This window comes from Notamacropus eugenii, chromosome 3 (assembly GCF_028372415.1).
Source record: "Notamacropus eugenii isolate mMacEug1 chromosome 3, mMacEug1.pri_v2, whole genome shotgun sequence".
Classification (NCBI taxonomy): domain Eukaryota; kingdom Metazoa; phylum Chordata; class Mammalia; order Diprotodontia; family Macropodidae; genus Notamacropus; species Notamacropus eugenii.
The window spans coordinates 328,064,805-328,083,518 of record NC_092874.1 but is presented as its reverse complement, the minus strand read 5'-3'; the positions used below and the strand labels follow the sequence as shown (position 1 = coordinate 328,083,518).

The following is an 18,714-nucleotide window of genomic DNA, read 5'->3' as shown; positions in this document are numbered from 1 at the left end:
TGCAATTTTTCTGTGCCTTGCAATTTAATTCATTCTAACTTAGGATGTGAGCTCCTTGAGGTCAAGGGCTGTCTTTTGCCTTTTTTCTCCCTATCCTTAATGCTAGTACAGTGACTGGTGTATTGACCTACTGACTAATGTGGGGACTTGTACTCATTTTAAGAATCATGGTGTTTTCTTATAAAATCTTTATCTTTCATAGACCTCACTTCTCTTTTAATATGTTCTGCCTTTACCATTTTGAAACTTCTTTTCCTTGGTAAAAAAGAACTGGATATTTTCTTCCTTTCTTAGTCTTATCCAAAGGTATAACTAGCATTTGCTGAAAGGAGTTTGCATTTCATTCCACCTCCTGATGTCTCATGGTCTTCACACTCTCATCCCTATCTGATCACCCAGGTTCTCCTCTGCCTCTGGAACTACTTCTGTAGTTAACAAATAACTTTTTGTCCTAGTCATTTTCTTCTCGTATTCCTTCCATCTCTCTAGGAGTACTTATCTGAAAACTGGCTTTCTTCTGGAGATTCCTCATCTCTTGGCACCGTCTCCAAAGAACTAAGAAGAGAAGTTAGCCTACTCCTTGCTCTCCATTGTTACCTTCATGCCCTCTCTCTGCCACCATTGTCCACAACTGCTTTTCCTCTTTTCAAGTACTCCTTTCTGCATTATTATTTCTGTGAATCTTTGTGGTTCTCCCTTCTTCTTTTGTTCCTTCTCCCTTGAGTACATTCTCTACCTGTTTTTTCTTCTTTCCTTCAGCCCCTGTTCCCTTTGAATCCCTCTGTTTCCCAGGTCCTCAGCTTTTTCAGCTACCATGACTAGTTTCTAATTTACCTCCATTACCTGTGGAAATAGTCTTACTTTAGGTGCCACCTTTATTCCTCAACCTCGCTTACTGAATTTGATTCAGATGTCAGAATTCCTAGTCATGTACCTGATGTCAGTTACTGATCTTTCCTAAGCAGTGGGTGTTTCATTTCTGTTATATGGTTTTCTTGTTCTGAATATAATTTTTAAAAACTATTTTTGCTGTAATCTTTTAAAATCATTCTTAAATCATTCTGAGATTTACTGTTTCTGGAACCAGTTTTACATAGGCCTAGGTCATCTTCTGTGTTTGGCCTTAGTCCCCATTAGTATCAGTATTGCTTTTTGGTTCAAGTTGACAGCTCTCATCCTAACATTCAGAGGCATTCATAATCAGGTCCTAACTACCTGTCCAGCTGTATATCTGACTTTTACGTCTTAACTTTTGCTTCTCATTGTCTAGCCTTAGATATTTAATAAATCTATAATAGATATTCAGTAAATATTTGTTGAATGAAGTTTGGTGGAATTTTTGCTATTACCTGAATGCACTAATTCCTCTTTCTACTCACGTAGTTTTATCCATGATTAGAATGTCTTCTGTCTTCTATGTTTATCCAGATCCTATCTTTCAAGGTTCCACTCTAATCCCCAGTCCTGCACAATGCCTTCTTCAGCTGCATTGAGCTAAATGGCTTTCTCTTCTTTCAGACTTCTTGCACTGTTTATCAGCTATTACTTGTATCCCAGCTATTGACTATATAGCAATACCTGTTTTACCCATAATGTTGAGAGATGAGGTAGAATGCGTGAATTATCTTTTCTGAAATAGATTTTTTAAAGTTTTATTGCTGTCTTTTGGTTTTATGGCATAGCCCTTTCCTGACAAAAGTCCCTCTGTAGAGCATTCACTTGTAACAGAAAATAAGCAAAAACAGTAAGCAAAACCAGTCGACAAAATGAATGCATTGGACAGTGGATGCCATACTTTGCATCTGAAGTTCCCTTCTTCTCTACAGAGAAGTGTGTTTCATCATCTTTTTTCTGTGACCAAGATTGATTCATAGGATCATAAATTTAGATCTGGAAGACACCTTAGCAGTCTTCTAGTCCAATCCCCTCATTTTACAGAAAAAATATTGAGTCACAGAGAGGTTAAGTTATTTGCCTGAGGTCACACAGGTAGCAAGTGGTAGAACCATAATTTGAAGCCAGGTCACCTGACCCCATGCCAGTAATCTAATAAGACATTGTCTGTCTTTCACTGTAATTTCCATTTATGTTACATAGTGCCTGTTGTTCTTCTGGTTCACCTTACTGCATTTTCATTTATACAGGTTTTTCCATGCTTCTGAATGAATTATTTTTCCAGATAACTGAAGCTTATCCCTTTAAGTACTGAAACACCAGTAGGATACCCATAGCAGCTGCTATACATATGCATGCATATTTCCAGGGTAAATTTGCAAAATATAAATAACTCTCTTCCTCAAGGACAAAACCAAACTATTTATTCAGATATCAGAAAGCAAGATCCACCATAGTAACAAAGAAGTTCATACACACTCCCAATTCAGAGAGCACAGACATCCCCAAGCCTTCCCTGTGTTAGGCCTCCCCACAAACAAACCCCTAGGCAAAATTCCTCCCTCTCTCACTAACACTAGTTTCTCTGTGTCAGCTCTGCCTTGCTGTCTCCTAGCTCTGCCTCACTCTTACTGCTCCACCTGTTTCTGAAGCTCCTCCCACCATGGGCTCCATGTGACTCAAGCTGTGGACTGGGCCACAGGTAAAGGCAGGTCCCATGGGCGTATTTAAGGGACAGGGAAGATCTTCAAATTTCCTTACCATTGCAAGTACCTACACAATAGCATTTTAACTTTTTTGGTGGGTATTTTTCCAAAATATATTATATACTTTCCTAACATATAAACAGAATATTGTGAACCTCATTTAACATTTTTCTTAATAATTTGAGATCAGCATTATAAACTGGTTTTAATAGTGTAATATAGGGTCCAACATCATAATAATTTGAGATCAGCATTATAAGGTCTCCCAGTGCATCCTGGGTCACCTCCAGTCATCCTGATGAATATCTGGTCACTGGATTCAGATGGCTGTGGAGGAGAAGTGAGGCTGGTGACCTGCACAGCCCTCCCTCACTCCAAACAAAGTCAAGTGCAAGTCATGTCATCAGTTGTCTGATGGCATGGTCTTCTTTGGCAAACGAAGGATGAACACACATAGGGACCGATAAATGATGCAGTGGATAGAGCATTGGCCCAGAGGTCAGGAGGACCTGAATTCAGTCTGGCCTCACATACTTACTAGCTATGGGACCCTGTACAAGTCACTTAAGCCCGATTACCTTAAAAAAATAGTTTAATATAGATGTATAAAAGTAGATGGTATAGGCTATAGGACCGAATGGGTACTAACCCCAGAAAGTATTGGTGCTTTTAAGTCAGCAGCTATTTTCTCATAACAGTAAAGACTGTGGATCATTTTAACTCCCAGGACAATAATAATAAGGCTGTCTTTTAGCAAAGTCAGTCAGTGAATTTAAGGATGAAGTAGATTTCTCAGAAAATATAATATTTATTTCTTTTGCCAATGTTTTTTGACTTGGCAGGATTCAATACTTTGTGTGTGTGTGGGGGGGGGAGGGGTAACATAGTATAAGATAACATTTCTAAAATACTGGTCCAGACACTGAAAAAGAATACAATAAAAATGAAACATAGAATCTCTGTCCTCAGGGATTTGATAACCTCTTGTAAGACATAGCACGCTCCAAGGTGTTTCAAGGGAGCATGTAAAGAGTCAGCTACGGATTCTAGATACAGCTGGTCAGTGGTGGCAGCATCAAACTGAGATATCTAGTGGGCCCAGTCAGTCTCATTCACTAGTACACCTTTTATCTATTTCAGCCTTTAAATTATACCCTGATGTTAAAGAGAAAACAAAGTCTCAGCTTTTCCTGGACTTTTGGCAGGAAGCAAGATCTTTAGAAGGGTGATAATGGGATGTGTAATTTTAATATAGTTCTGAGGAGGAAAGCTTTAAGGAATACTATGTGGTAAGTGGTTCCAGCCTGAGTCTTCCAGAGCCAGGATGGCTGTACCTCTCACTCACATTTTGAGGGTCCCCTTGAGGGCTTGGAGGTGTCTTTCCCTAATGCCATTCAGTTTGAGCCTGCATTCTGATGTTTTCTGCCTCTTGTTAACCATCGATGATTAATATCTCACTTTCTCCTAACCAAATAATATTCAGCTTAGTGCAAGGGTGGGGGACCTGAACATGTGTGGCCTTCTAGGTCCAAATTTTACAGAACAAATCCTTTTTTTATTAGTGGGTCTTTGTTCTGCGAAGTTTGAATTCAGTCAAAGGGCTGCACCTGAGGCCGTAGAGGGTCACATATAGCCTTGAGGCCACAGGTCCCCCACCCCTGGCCTGGTGTCTGAATGAATCTTTTCTTCTTCCATCCCCCAGAGTTTTGATGCTAAAATGACAGGCTAAAATGGCCTGGCGTAGGCTCTGTTCCTGGATCTTCGATAGCTCATTGTACTGCCCTTTTGCAGATCACATATGAACCTCGGATGGGGAGGGCCTGTGACCTCTCGCTTACAGCATTGTCTCTTCTCTCACCAGAATACAGCTGGCAGCAGCCAGACGAAAAGCAGCAAACTTAGACTGACTAGTGCCTTTTGAACAAACACCTTTTTCAGCCAGTCAGAGAGGCTCCTCTTTACCATGGGCTTAGCAGTTTGGAAACAGTTACAGAATTTTCATATATGCTTCACATCTTCCCATGGCATTTCCAGTTCTCTTCCATGTGTCTCTGGAAGCAAGCTTCTTGGTCTCCTCCATATGGAGGATTGCATTAGCTGAATATACCAATATTCACCTACTCAGTCACCCACAGCACCTATTTTAACTTAAGTAAAAGAAGAGATAAAGATTGAAAATTAAAATAAATTCAAAATGTGTGGTTTCTAGTAGTTTATATAGAGGCAGAGTCACCAAAGATAGCAACACATTGAAGTCTAATAAGAATTGTCTTTTTTGCAGTTCATTTGAGTTTAACATTAGGTCAAACATTAAGAATCTTGGTCATAAAAATTGTAGTGAGTCCGTTAATCAACATCTGGTTATGAAAAACTGTGAGAGAGCTCTGAATATTTAAGATCAGCTTTGCCAGGAAAAAAGCAGCAACTCCATTTACCTGGTCTTTGTTTTCACCTCATTGCTTAACCATTTTCATCATGTTTTTTGCTCAGTATATAAGACACTCACATCTGTACACACCTGATTTAGAACAATGTGATTATGACATATCTAAGATTTTTGAGGCAATCATTCATTACTGCCTCCTTTTTATGCTTTTTGTATATTCTGAGTTTATGTGTCATTTTTCCTTAAAAGTGAGTAGTTGGGTAGGCACAACTAATTCACTTATCTTCTCCTAGCCTGTTTTCTTCTCATTTGAAAAATTGCGACAGTACCTATTATACCTACTTTATACTTGCTGTTACGAGACTCAGAAACGTTGTCTGTGTTGGGTACTTTACAAACCTTAATTCACTATTTTTAGCTATAATCAGTATTCATACTTCATAGAATTCTTGCAACTTTCAGTACATTACCAGTTGTCCTTCAGGTATGTTTATTTCTATTTTTTTCTCTTTATCTTAATCAGTGATTTATTATGGTCATTATTAGTAGCGACTAAATGTCCTCATGTTTTGGGCAGTGCTAGACAGTATGGAAAGACATAGTCCTTACTCTGTTGGAAGGAACACCTTTTGAAATGAACCCTCTTCTTTTCTTCACAAGCCACATATGTAACTGAATTTTATCATTATTCATGATCACTTGCCAAATGGATCAAATTCAGAGAGATCCCTATGAGATTATTTCTCTTGGCTTTTTAATGGCAGTACAACTACGTTTGGCTTGGGGTAGAACTGAGTAGAAAGTCTCAGCTCTTAGGCTATCAAGCTTGTTGTTAAAAACACAAGTCAGTTCTAGTTTTGGCTCTCCATTATCTTCAACTGGGACACAAAGATAATTTTAAAAATATGTTTGCCTCTTTTCTATCTTTAGTAATATAAATCCTTGGATAGAGGTTAAGTTGATGTTTACAGAAATCTTTGGGAGCAATTCTTTTTTATTTTTAAATCTATTTCATTGATATCTACTGTTTTTTCATATCACCAGAATTTCTCCTATTATCTCCCCCCTTTCCAAAAGGCCACTTTATGTAATAAATAATATTTTTGAAGGAAAAAAAAGGAAAAATAGAAAAAATTAGCATAACCAATCAGCATATTGAAAAAATCTGAAAATATCTGCAATTTGCCATAGTCATGGAACAATCTCTGCAGAGGAGTGAACTTTTCATCTTTTCATGTCGCTCCTTTGGGGCCATGGTTATTCTTTACAATTTTGCAGCATTCACTTTGATTGTTTTATCATTATTTATTTTTAAAATTTTCTTGACTCTGCTTACTTCACTCTGTGTCTATTCATGTAGATCTTTCCATACTTTTCTGTATCTGTCATATTTGTTTTCACATAGTAACATTCCATTAATTTATGTACCACATTTTGTTTAGCCTTTTCCCAATTGATGAGTATTTTGAATTACTTTGCATTACATTACAATTAATTACATTAATTCTTTCTACCACAAAAAAAAGTTCCTACAAATATTTTGGTATATATGGAGACCTTTTTTTGATCAAGTCAGCTAGCATTTATTCAGTGACAGATACTTAGCACTGGGGATACAAAGAAAGGCAAAAAGATATTCCCACGTGCAGGCAACTACATATAGACAAAATATATTCAGATTATTAGGGATAATCTGAAAGAAGGCACTACAGTTAAGGAAGACTGGAAAAGGTTTCTTGTAGAAAGTGGGACTTTAGCTGAGGTGAAGGCAACCAGGGAATCTGTGAGTCAGTGGTGAGAATGAAAACTGTTCCAGGAATAGGGGACACCTAGTGAAAACACTCAGAGTTGAGAAATGGAGTGTTATGTGCCAGGAACAGCAAGGAAACCAGTGTCACTGGATTTCAGAGTTTATGGAAGGGAGTAAGGTGGAAGGAGACTAGAAAAGCCAAACTGAGTTTGTAAATCTCTGATCCTGGAGAGCCCCTTGGATGATGTAGGGGAGTCTCTGGGTCATATGGTGTGGCATGCATTGTGACACTTGGCATGCATTTCAAATTTGCATTCCAAAATGGTTGTACTGAAATGTAGCTCTACCTGACCTATGTTACCACAACCCTCCAACATTGGCTATACCTGTTTTTTTGTCATCTGAGCCAGCTTGTAAGTTATGAGGTGAAACCTTAAAGTTGTTTTGATTTCTATTTATCTTATTATTAATGATTTGGAGCACTTTTCAAATGTTTGTCAATAGATCACATATTTTCTTTTGAGAACCATTTTGTCATATCCTTTGATTATTGCAGAGTGGTTTTTGATCTTATATTAGTTTCTGCTATTTTAATTTTTCAAAAATAATTTATTAATTTGTTTTGTTTTTACATCATAGTTGTTTCTGGATATATCCCTTACAACATTCCTTATTGAACCTTCCCTTGTAACAAAGTAAAAAGTTAAGGAAAAGTCACTGATTTAAGGACCACATGCGACAGTTTAAGAATTTATTTTTCTTTTAACAAAAGACTATAACTTAAAGGTTGAGATGGATAAAGGCATAGGAACAAATGATATTGATGGGACTCATCATGTAGCTCAATTTACTGTTACTACCACTGAACAGTCTTCATATGTCCTTATGAAAATTTTCTGACTGCTTTGTCTGTTACTTTAAATTATTCCACTCTGTCAATAGGAAGTAAGTTTATTATCTGTTCTTTGGTATCAAGATTATTCACTGTAGTTATTCACAGTTTGACTTCTCTTAGTTTTCATTTGCATCATTATATGTATGTATGGTCTTTTGGTTCAGTTAACTTTGTTGCATCAATTCACACATGTGCTTTTACCTTAATTATTTTTTATTGTATAATTATATTACATTATATTCATAGTTTATTCAGCTATGTACTTGAATTGTTTTTTTCTGGCTGTTTGCAGTATTTTCTCCTGACCTGGGAATTCTGGAATTTGGCTATAATATTCCCGGCAGTTTTCATTTTGGAATCTCTTTCAGGAGGTGATCAGTGGATTCTTTCAATTTCTGTTTTACCCCCTAGTTCTAGAATATTGGGGTAGTTTTCCTTGATGATATGTTGCAAGATGATATCTAGTTTCCTTTTTTGATCATGACTTTCAGGTAGCCCAATAATTTTTAAATTATCTTTCCTGGATCTATTTTCTAAGTCAGTTGTTTTTTCAATGAGATCTTTTTCATTCTTTTGGTTTTGTTTTATTGTTTCTTGATTTCTCATGAAGTCATTAGCTTCCATTTGCCTCATTCTAATTTTTAAGGCATTATTTTCTTCAGTGAGCTTTTGGCCTCCTTTTCCATTTGGCCAGTTCTGCTTTTTAGGGCACTCTTCTCCTCATTGGCTTTTTGGACTTCTTTTGCCATTTGGCCTAGTCAGTTTTTTAAGGTGTTATTGTCTTCATATCTCCTGTACTAAGCTGTTGATTATTTTCTCATAATTTTTTTCCCCATCATTCTCATTTCTCTTCCCAGTTTTTCCTCTACCTCTCTTATTTGATTTTAAAAATCCTTTTTGAACTCTTCCATGACCTGAGACCAATTCATATTTTTCTTGGAGACTTTGAATGTGGGAGCTTTGACTTTGTTGTCTTCTCCTGGTTATATGTTTTGATCTTCCTTGTCGTCAAAGTAAGATTCAGTAGTCTGATTTTTTCCCTGCTGTTTGCTCATTTCCCCAGTCTGTTATTTGACTTTTAACTGTTTGTTAAAGTGAGGTTTAAGAGCCAAACTGAGTTTTTAAATATCTGATCCCAGAGAACTCCTTGGACTATATAAGGGAGTCTCTGGGTCATATTGTGTGGACATTTTAGTCACTTGGCATACTTTTCAAATTTGCTTTCCAAAATAGTTATACTGAGACACACCTTCCAGGGAGGAGAGTGCACTGTGCCAGGCTTCTTGAGTTTTCTGCAACTTTTTTAGAGATACTTCAGTTCTTCCAAGGTGCTGTGATCTAAGGATCTGTATTCTGTACTCTGGTTTGTGAGCAACTACAAGGACTCTTTTCTGCCCTGGAACTGTGAGGAGGGTCTTCCCTCCACTGTGGCCACAAGCTCTGATCTGCTAGTGCTCCTTCTTGCTCTGGGACTGCAACCTGGGCTTGGTACCTGGATCCTAGTATGGGCAAAGCGACAGAGTCCTGCCTCAGTACTAGTAAAAAGACCCCTATAATCTCCTTCTGAGCAGTTGTTCAATGTCCTTACCATCTATGGGCTGAGTGCTGTGGAAGCAGCCACTGCTGCTACAGATCAGCTATTTAGTTAGTCAGTCAGTCCATCAGTAAGCATGTATCAAACCCCTCCCGTCTGTAGATACAATCCTAATTGATCTAGGTTTCAGTGATGAAATGGGATTAGTGTCATCTCCTCACCTGTTATAGCTTCATTGGGAGATGAGATTAGTGCTGAGGAGATGGGATTAGCACTAAGGAGACCACCCTCTCCTTCAGGCTGATTGGCCACGTAACGCATGGGGTCACTTAGGCTGACTGCCCCAGTGGCTGACTTGGTATACTCAAAGATCCCATCTGTTGGAGCAAGAATTCACTATTCAACAAAAACTGTTGGGGAACCTGGAAAGTAATTTGGCAGAAACTATTATTGATCATCCTTTCACATTGCATATGTACCAAGCTAAGCTCAAAATAGGTACATGATTTAGACATAAGGGAATCATAAATGAATTAATGGATCATACAAGAAGTTACTTGTGAGATCTGTGACTAGGGGAAGATTTTATGACCAAACGAGATAGGTAGGTTCGCGACAGGTAAGATAAATACTTTTGATTACATAAAATTAAGAAGTTTGTGCACAAACAGTTGTCAAAGGAAATCCAGGTTTTCAAGGGACATATTTTTAAAAATGCTCTAAATCACTAACAGAAGTGCAAATTAAAACAACTCTGAGGTATTTCCTCACACCCATCAGACTAGCTAGACAAGAAAGGAAAAGGACAAATGCTGGAGAGGCTGTGGGAAAACAGGCATACTGATGTACTATTGGTGGATCTGTAAACCAGGCCGGTCATTTTGGAAAGTATCCCGGAAAGCTATTAAACTGTGTGCATTGTTTGTCCCAACAAGCATATATAATACAGAAGTCTATACCACAGTATGTCTATTTTTGTTGTTCTTCAAGTGTTTCAGTTGTGTCTGACTTTTTATGACCCCATTTGAGATTTTGTTGGCAAAGATACTGCAGTGGTTTGCCATTTCCTTGTCTGGCTCACTTTACAAATGAGGAAACTGAGGTAAATGGTTAAGTGACTTGCCCAGGGTCACACAGAGCTCATAAGTGTCTGAAACAAGATTTTAACTCAGATTTTGCTATCTCTAGGCTTGGCACTCTATCCAGTGTACTGCCTATCTGCTCCAGTGTAAGTCTATACCGCAAAGAAATCAAAGCAAGAGTGAAAGGACCCATGTGTACAAAGACATTTATAGCAGCTCTTTTTGTAGTGGCAAAATAGTGGAAATTGAAGTGATGCCCATCAGTTGGAGAATGGCTGAACAATAATTATATATGAATTCTAATGCTATACCATTGTGCTGTAAGAAATGATGAAGAGGATGGGTTAAGAAAAACCTGGATTTATATCAACTAATGCAAAGTGAAGTGAGCAAAGCCAGAGCAATTTATACAATAACAACAATATTGTAATGATAATTAACCATGAAAGATTAGTAACCCTTATCAACAAAATGATCCACCACAATTCCAAAGGACTCATGACCTTTCATCTCCAGTTAGAGAACTGATGGACTCATAATGCAGATTGAAGCATTTTCTTTCCCCCTCACTAACTCCCTCTCTTCTTTTCTTTCTTTCTGGAGGTGACTAATGTGGGAATTTATTTTTCTTGTTTACACTGGGTTTTGTTTTTCTTGCTTTCACAATGGGTGGGGAGGAGAGGAAAGGAGAAAATTAGAAACTGAGAATAAAATTGAATTTTAAAATTATTAGAAATTATTATATCCAATCATTTAGCAGCAAAATTGCAAACAAATGGAAAGGTTGAATATTTTCAATACAAAATGCCCAAATTAATACTAGATAAAAGGATATAAACTGTCTGATACTAGAGAAATTAAGCTTTCAGTAAAGGGGAAAAAAAAAACTCTTGGGCCAAATTAATTTATAAGTGAATTCTATCAAACATTTAAAAAAGAATGAGTTTATGCTACATTAACTGTTCACAAAAATAAACTCTACTTTTTCTGTAAGACAGTAGTAGCAGTAACTGATATTTATGTAACGCTTTAAGATTTGAAGAATGTTCTGTATGCAGTATCTCATATGGCCTTTTCAATCACCCTGTATGATGGATCATGTTTTTCTGATTTTGCAGATGTGGAAACTGAGGCAGAGAGGTTATGTGACTTATCCAGGGTCACACAGATAATTTCTGAGACAAGATTTGAATTTGGGCATTTTGACTCTAAAGTACAGTGCTATGGGACCATTGTTCTTCCCAGTACACCACACTGCTTACCATGGTCCTCGTATTCACACCAGAGACAGAACAGAAAAAGAAAACTATAGAGAAATATTGCTGACAAACCTGTGATCTTATCAATGTGGTAAACTGGCTTTGGAACTTCTTTCACCTATGTAGGAGAGACTGTAGCATAATAAAGAATTCCTAGGAGCTTGAGTTTGCTTTAAGCACGTAGGGATTAATGAATCCTGTAGGATCACACAGTTAGTAGATGTGGTATGCTGTCAACTCCGACAGACATGGCCAGTGTAGCTCTGTGGTGTGTGCATATTTATAGTGTGTGTGTATGTGTACATACATACATACATACATACATATGTGTGTGTGTGTGTGTGTATATATATATATATATATATGTATATATGTATATATATATATATATATATATATATATATATATATATATATATATGAAACCTTTTTCTTCTTGTTGGAAAGTTTTGTGAAATCACAATGATGTAAAAAAAATCAATAAAACAGTATTTTAAATAATTGGTATTCTCTGGTGGACAGTATAATTAAGACAGTGTAATTATGGATTTTTTTATACCTCCGAAACATTAATCCCTGTTCTGAATGACTTCTGATTGTTTGATATAAAATTTCTTAAAGTTTTATCTTCTAAGATTTTTGCCTTCAGCACTAGACAGTCAATTATATCAGATATTTATTGAGAGTATTACTATGCTTAGCACTGTGTATACAAGAGGAATTAAATTATTGAGATATGATATTATATAATGAAGCTAGTTTTCTTTCAAAATGTAATGATTTCTCATCTTCTTTCAGATGTTTCTGATAGTGGCTCCTCTTTCTGTACTCTATAACTGGAGAGATGAATTGAACACCTGGGGATATTTCAGAGTCACTATTTTGCATGGTAATAAAAAAGATAATGAACTGATTCGAGTCAAGCAGGGAAAATGTGAAATTGCTCTGACAACTTATGAGACCCTTCGCTTGTGCTTAGATGAGCTTAACAGGTAGTAAGAACATTTTTTTTACTCAATTCTGTGTGTCTCTTTTAATAAGTTTCTCTTCCCTTGTTTTAGAATCTATTTGAACTCTTGATATTACTCAGCATGATTAAAGTTGATTTCAGAATTAAAGATTTAGATTGCTAATGTTAAGATTGCTTGTGAAAATGGAAATGGATGATGCCTCTAAGTTCACTGTTTTTTTCACTTTTAAAAATTTGGGATTATCCCCTTTTATATTTAGTTACCACATTCTAGCAACTCTGTACCAGCCCATGTTACTGCCCACCTGAGTTATTGCAGGCATCCTCCTCTGATCTAAGAGAGCTTTCATATTTTTTATGATACTAATCTTCCTTATACATATGTCTGCCCAATATGAATTCTTTTGGTTATGACTCTTCAGTGGTTTTTTATTATCTACTTAATAAAATTCAAACTCTTTAGCTTGGTATCCAGGGTCTTCTGCAGTCTGGGACTACTACCTTCTTAACCTTTTCTCATATTATTTCCCTCTGTACATGCTGTGCCCAATATACAGTATATAGCACTGCCTCCTTGTCCCTGAGGCTTTGCTTATACTGTTTCCTGTTCCTGGAATGCTGCCTTTTCCCTTTACGTATCTGTCTTTTAAAACCCAGTTTAAATAGTACCTCATTCATAAAAATTTTGCTGCTGTTTCCCACCCTCTAGGAACAAACTTTGCTCACATAGTTTGTTTTGCACCCTCCAACGTACTTACGATTTGTTATAATTGTCTTTATAAGTTTCTTCTAACTACTAGAATATAAGTTCCATGAGCGTAAGATTTTTTAATTTAAATTTTATATCTCCCCTAGTGTTTAGCCTAGTGCTTTTCATATAAAGTGCTTAAGGAATGTTTAAATGAATTGGATTGAAAATTTGCTTTAAGTGTTCCATGATCTGTTGTAGACATGTTCCTAAACTGCATCACTGGGGAGTATTTCCATACTGGAATAATCCAATAGCTAATTATGTTGTTTCTAATCATCATTGACTCTCTAAGTATTTAAACACTAGTTTCATGGGCTGTTAATTGTAATTATTTGCCTATGTGAGATTTACATATACTAACCATTATGATCACCAAAGAGTGAAGAGGGAGAAAATCAAATAGCATGGAAGAGAAGGATGGATAAGCTATAAATTCTTCATAAGGTGCGATAGGAGGAAAAGATTGAAAGGAAAGTTTTACTTAAAAACTTTGGGTTTTTTTTTAAATTTACAGTATAGAATGGTCTGCAGTCATTGTGGATGAAGCCCATAGAATCAAGAATCCAAAGGCTCGAGTTACAGAAGTTATGAAGGCTTTAAAATGCAGTGTTCGTATAGGTCTTACTGGTACCATTCTTCAGAACAACATGAAGGAACTTTGGTGTGTTATGGATTGGTGAGTGAAAGCGTATTTTGTGTGGTTATTTTATCCTCTTTACAGCACACTGGAGGTATGATACAGTGGTTAGAGGACTCTCCTAAAAGTCAGGAAGCTCTGGATTCAGGTCCTGCCACTGACATATATCTACTTAAAACTGGATACTGGAAAAGTACAATGTAGGGACAGAGCCATGATGGTGCTCTCACTGCAAACCCCGCAAAAAATCTGTAAAAAATGACTCTAACAAATTGTAGAGCAGCACAAGCCACAAAATGACAGCCTGAAACCAATTTCCAGCCCAAGACAATCTGGAAAGTTGATAGGAAGGGTGTATTTCACTAGGCTGAGAGCAGAGGACAGTGCGGTGTGGATCACACAGACGGGGACTGAATTGCTGTCAGCTGCTGTGGATTCCAGACTTCCCAACGCACAAATACTAAAGATAGCTTCCTAGGTCAGTGGGAAGGGTCTCTCACCTGACTAAGAGAGGAACATGGTTGGGCACCAGCCTTGGCCCCAGGGTGACTGCAGCCACTGCTGAAGCAGAGGCTGCTTCTGGAGCTCTCCACTTAACAAAACTCAAAAGTCAAGTAATTGGCTAGGAAAATGAGCAAACAGGGAAAAGAAACAGACTATAGATTTTTACTTTCTCAGTGAAGAGGTGACAAGGAAGATCAAAATGTGCAGCCAGAAGAAGACAACAAAGCCAAAGCTCCTGCATCCAAAGCCTCCAAGGAAAGTATGAATTGGTCTCAGGTCATGGAAGAGCTCAAATAGGATTTTGAAAATCAAGTAAGAGAAGTAGTGGAAAAATTGGGAGGAAAAATGAGAGTGATGCAAGAAAGTTGTGAAAAACGAGTCAGTAGCTTGCTAAAGGAAACCTCAACAAATGTTAAAGAAAATAACACCTTTAAAATTAGACCAACCCAAATGGCAAAACAGGTCCAAAAAGACAACGAGAAGAATGAGCCAAATGGGAAAAGAGGTCCAAAAGCTCACTGAAGAAAATAATTCTTTAAAAATTAGAATGGAACAAATGGAAGCTAATGACTTTATGAGACATCAAGAAATTATAAAACAGAATCAAAAGAATGAAAAAAATAGAAGACAGTGTGAAATATCTCATTGGAAAAACAATTGACCTGGAAAATGGATCCAGGAGAGATCATTTAAAAATTATAGTACTACCTGAAAGTCATGATCAAAAAAAGAGCCTGGACATCATCTTTCAAGAAATTATCAAGGAAAACTGCCCTGATATTCTAGAACCAGAGGGTAAAATAGAAATGGAAAGAATCCACTGATCACCTCCTGAAAGAGATCCCAAAAGGAAAACTCCTAGAAATATTGTAACCAAATTCCAGAGTTCCCAGTATAATAATACTTCATGGGAGTATAATACTTCACGGGAAAAAGTGGAACTTCAATGAAATAGAGGACTTCCAAACATTAGTGTTGAAAAGACCAGAGCTGAATAGAAAATTTGACTTTCAAATATGAGAAGCATGAAAAGGTAAACAGAAAAGAGAAACCATAAGGTACTTATTAAAGTTAAATTGTTTGCATTCCTACATGGAAAGAGGATATCTGTAAGTCATGAGACCTCCTTTCTCGTTATTAAGATAGTTGGAGGGAATACATATTCATATATTATATATATATATATACACACATATATGTATATATATATAAAACATATATGTGTGTGTGCATGCATTTTATATATTTATATGTATGCACATAACATACATATATGTGTATGTATGTATTATACACACACACACGGAGAGAGAAAGAGGGCACAGAGTGAACTGAATATGAAAGGATGATATCTGAAAAAGAAAATTAAGAGTTGAAAGGAATTTACAAAGAGAAAAGGAGAGGTAGAATGTAGTAAATCATCTCACATAAAAGAGGCAAGAAAAAGCTTTTACAAAGGAGGGAAAGAAGGGGAAGGTGAGAGGGAATAAGTGAACTTTCCTTTCATTGGATTTGGCTTCAGGAGGGAATAACATATACGCTCAATTGGGTATGAAAGTTTATCTTACCCTACTGGAAAGCTGGGATGAAGGGGATAAGAAAAGGGGGATAATAGAAGTGACGGCAAATTGGGGAAGGGGTAATTTGAAGCAAACACTTTGGTAGAGGGACAGGTGAAAGGAAAGAATCGAATAAATGGAGGGTGGGACAGAGTAGAGAGAAATAGTTAGTCTTTCACATCATCGCTGTTATGGAGGTGTTTTACATGACCACACATGTGTAACCTTTATTGAATGGCTTGCTTTCTCAATGAGGGTGGATGGGGAAGGGGGAAGGGAGAGAATGTGGGACTCAAAGCTTTAAAAATGAACATTAGAACTTTCTGTACACAACTAGGAAATAAGATATATAGGCAGTGGGGTGTAGAAATCTATCTTACACTACAGGAAAATAGAAGGGAACGGGGGGGGGGGGGCGGGGGCGGGGAGTGATAGAAGGAAGGGTTGATTGGAGGAAAGGGCAGTCAGAAAACACGCTGTCCTGGGGTGGGGGTAGGGGCAAGATGCGGGGAAAATTTGAAATTCAAAATTTTGTAGAAGTGAATGTTGAAAAACTAAACATAAATATAAAAAACTGGCGCTGATTTTTCTTTTTGGGGACAACAAATATCTATTTGTGTTTTGTTGCTGTTGCTGTTACTGCTTTTAGGGCTGTGCCAGGACTTTTAGGCAGCATGACCTGCTTCAAGAAGCAGTTTTCTGACCCAGTGGAGCATGGACAGAGACACACGGCGACCAAAAGAGAGCTCGCTACCGGCCGAAAGGCCATGCAGAGACTAGCAAGGAAGATGTCTGGCTGGTTTCTGAGGCGTACCAAGACCCTGATCAGGGCTCAGCTGCCTAAGAAGGAAGACAGGGTGAGAACTGTGAATTTTTTCATTTTAAACTTTGTTTTATTTTGATTTTCTGAACTTTTTAAGTCAGGTCCTCAAGTATTCAGAAATTGAGACAGTTGGAGAATCATTCTTTATCTGGTATGATAATTACATTAAATCCAGGGTGTTTTTGTTTTCTTTTCTTTTTTTACTGTAGTTCATTTGGACACAATTTAGTTGCTAATGTAACTGGTCTAATTTTAAAAATGACTTTGAATTATTATTTTCTCCTCTTAAATGTGAAATAATGGGATTGTGGGAACAGCGAGGGGAAAGAATTATATTCAAGTAAATCTTAGAATATTTACCTTGAGAAGATGATAAGTTAGATAAATTTTACCTGTTGTATGACTGTTAATATTCTTATCTTCTTAGCCCAGAGAGCATTAACCCCTCCCTGTCACTTTATGGATCTTAGGTCTGGAGTTTGAAGGGACTTCAGAAGCCATCTAGTTTAATTTTCTCATTTTGCAGATGATGAAACAGAGACCCAAGGATGTTTAGTGACTTGCTCAAACACACAGGTAGAAAATATCAGAATTTGAACCTTAGGTCCTCTGTGTCCTGAGCCAGTGCTCTTTTTCCACTGTTATCACATTGTGAGTCCATAAAGTGAAGTCAAAATGAGAACAGATGCCTCTTTTACTTAGTAGACTCTATGAAAGAAGTTAGAAATGAAATAGGGAAAATGTTATCGTTAACAGGCAAACCAGCTAGTCAGTAACAGTCAGTTAACAGGTGTGTATTAAGTACCTGCTCTGTGTACTACTGTTAGCACTGTGCTAAGTAAGCTCTGGGAATACAAAGAAAGGCAAAAGACAGTTCCTACTCTTAAGTAAGCTCATGGTCTGTAAGCTGATGACAGAATTTAAATATTTGTTTGTTCCAGGAGAGAAAATAGTTTCACCTTTCAGTTATAATACCTGGATGGATACTCACTATTCACTCTATAAAAAATAAAAAGTATAGCAAAATGGGATTAATGTAAAAAAAAGTTGAATTATTTATTAATTTTTCAATGAAACCCAAAGACATTGCTAATGATTTCTCTTTAGGCTTAATATTAATTATTTATGAAGTAGGGGAGCAGAGAACCTAGAGAATACCAGTATATATTCATGACATGACTTTGTCCTTTCTTAATTTAATCTCTTTTATATTAAAAGCAAAACTTTAAAACATGTACGTCTTGAGATCAGTATCTTAAAATGAGATAGGTACTGTAATTCAAATTCACTCACAGCTTTAAGAGGAAAGGAATGTCTCAGGAAATTGAAAGAAGTTTTTATGGTGGTGTAAGCATAGGAAAGAAAATTAGTTTGTGGGTTACTTAAGTAAGAACATTTGGTTAATGTGACCTATATTGTGGTTATTATGCCTTTTAAAGCAGATACTAATAGTTGTGTGGGTTTTTTATCTTGGCAGATGGTTTACTGTTCTCTGACAGAGTTCCAAAAGGCTGTTTATCAAACTGTATTAGAGACAGAAGATGTAACCTTGATACTTAGAGCTCGAGAACCCTGTACCTGCAACAGTGGCCGTAGAAGAAAAAATTGTTGCTACAAAGTATGCATTTTAGTATTCAGTTTTTATATATTGTTTACAATCATTTTCTCTCCTACTTTTAAGTAACAGGTAAGTACGAGAAATATATCATCTCTTCCTTCTACAAATCATTGCTGAAGTCTCAGGAATAAGGGAGTGAAAGAGAATTAAATGTATTACTGATGATTGTTACTAAGTGTATTTTTATTAGAAAAAATTAGGAAGAATTTAAATGCTTTCACTGATCACTAGCCTTTTATTTCAAACTGCCCACTTGACGTTCATACCCTGATATTTTCTGAATCTGCAAACCTAGCAGACCATAACAGCAACTCATCTTCCTGGCAGAATCTGAAGGGATGGTGCC

General features: G+C 36.9%; 1 protein-coding gene across 9 annotated transcripts in view; it reads left to right on the top strand.

Moving 5' to 3' along the window:
* The window catches only part of ERCC6L2 (ERCC excision repair 6 like 2), a 375,244-nt gene that overhangs the window by 205,821 nt on the left and 150,709 nt on the right, over nt 1-18,714 (top strand). For 8 of the 9 annotated variants that reach the window (XM_072596905.1, XM_072596904.1, XM_072596899.1 and 5 more), the window contains 4 exons: nt 12,305-12,498; nt 13,742-13,903; nt 16,577-16,784; nt 18,228-18,368. In XM_072596905.1, the coding sequence (XP_072453006.1) occupies nt 12,305-12,498; nt 13,742-13,903; nt 16,577-16,784; nt 18,228-18,368 (705 nt within the window). Of the gene's footprint in view, nt 1-2,813; nt 7,150-12,304; nt 12,499-13,741; nt 13,904-16,576; nt 16,785-18,227; nt 18,369-18,714 lie in introns of those variants that run through there. The other variant, XM_072596903.1, reaches the window with a different exon arrangement.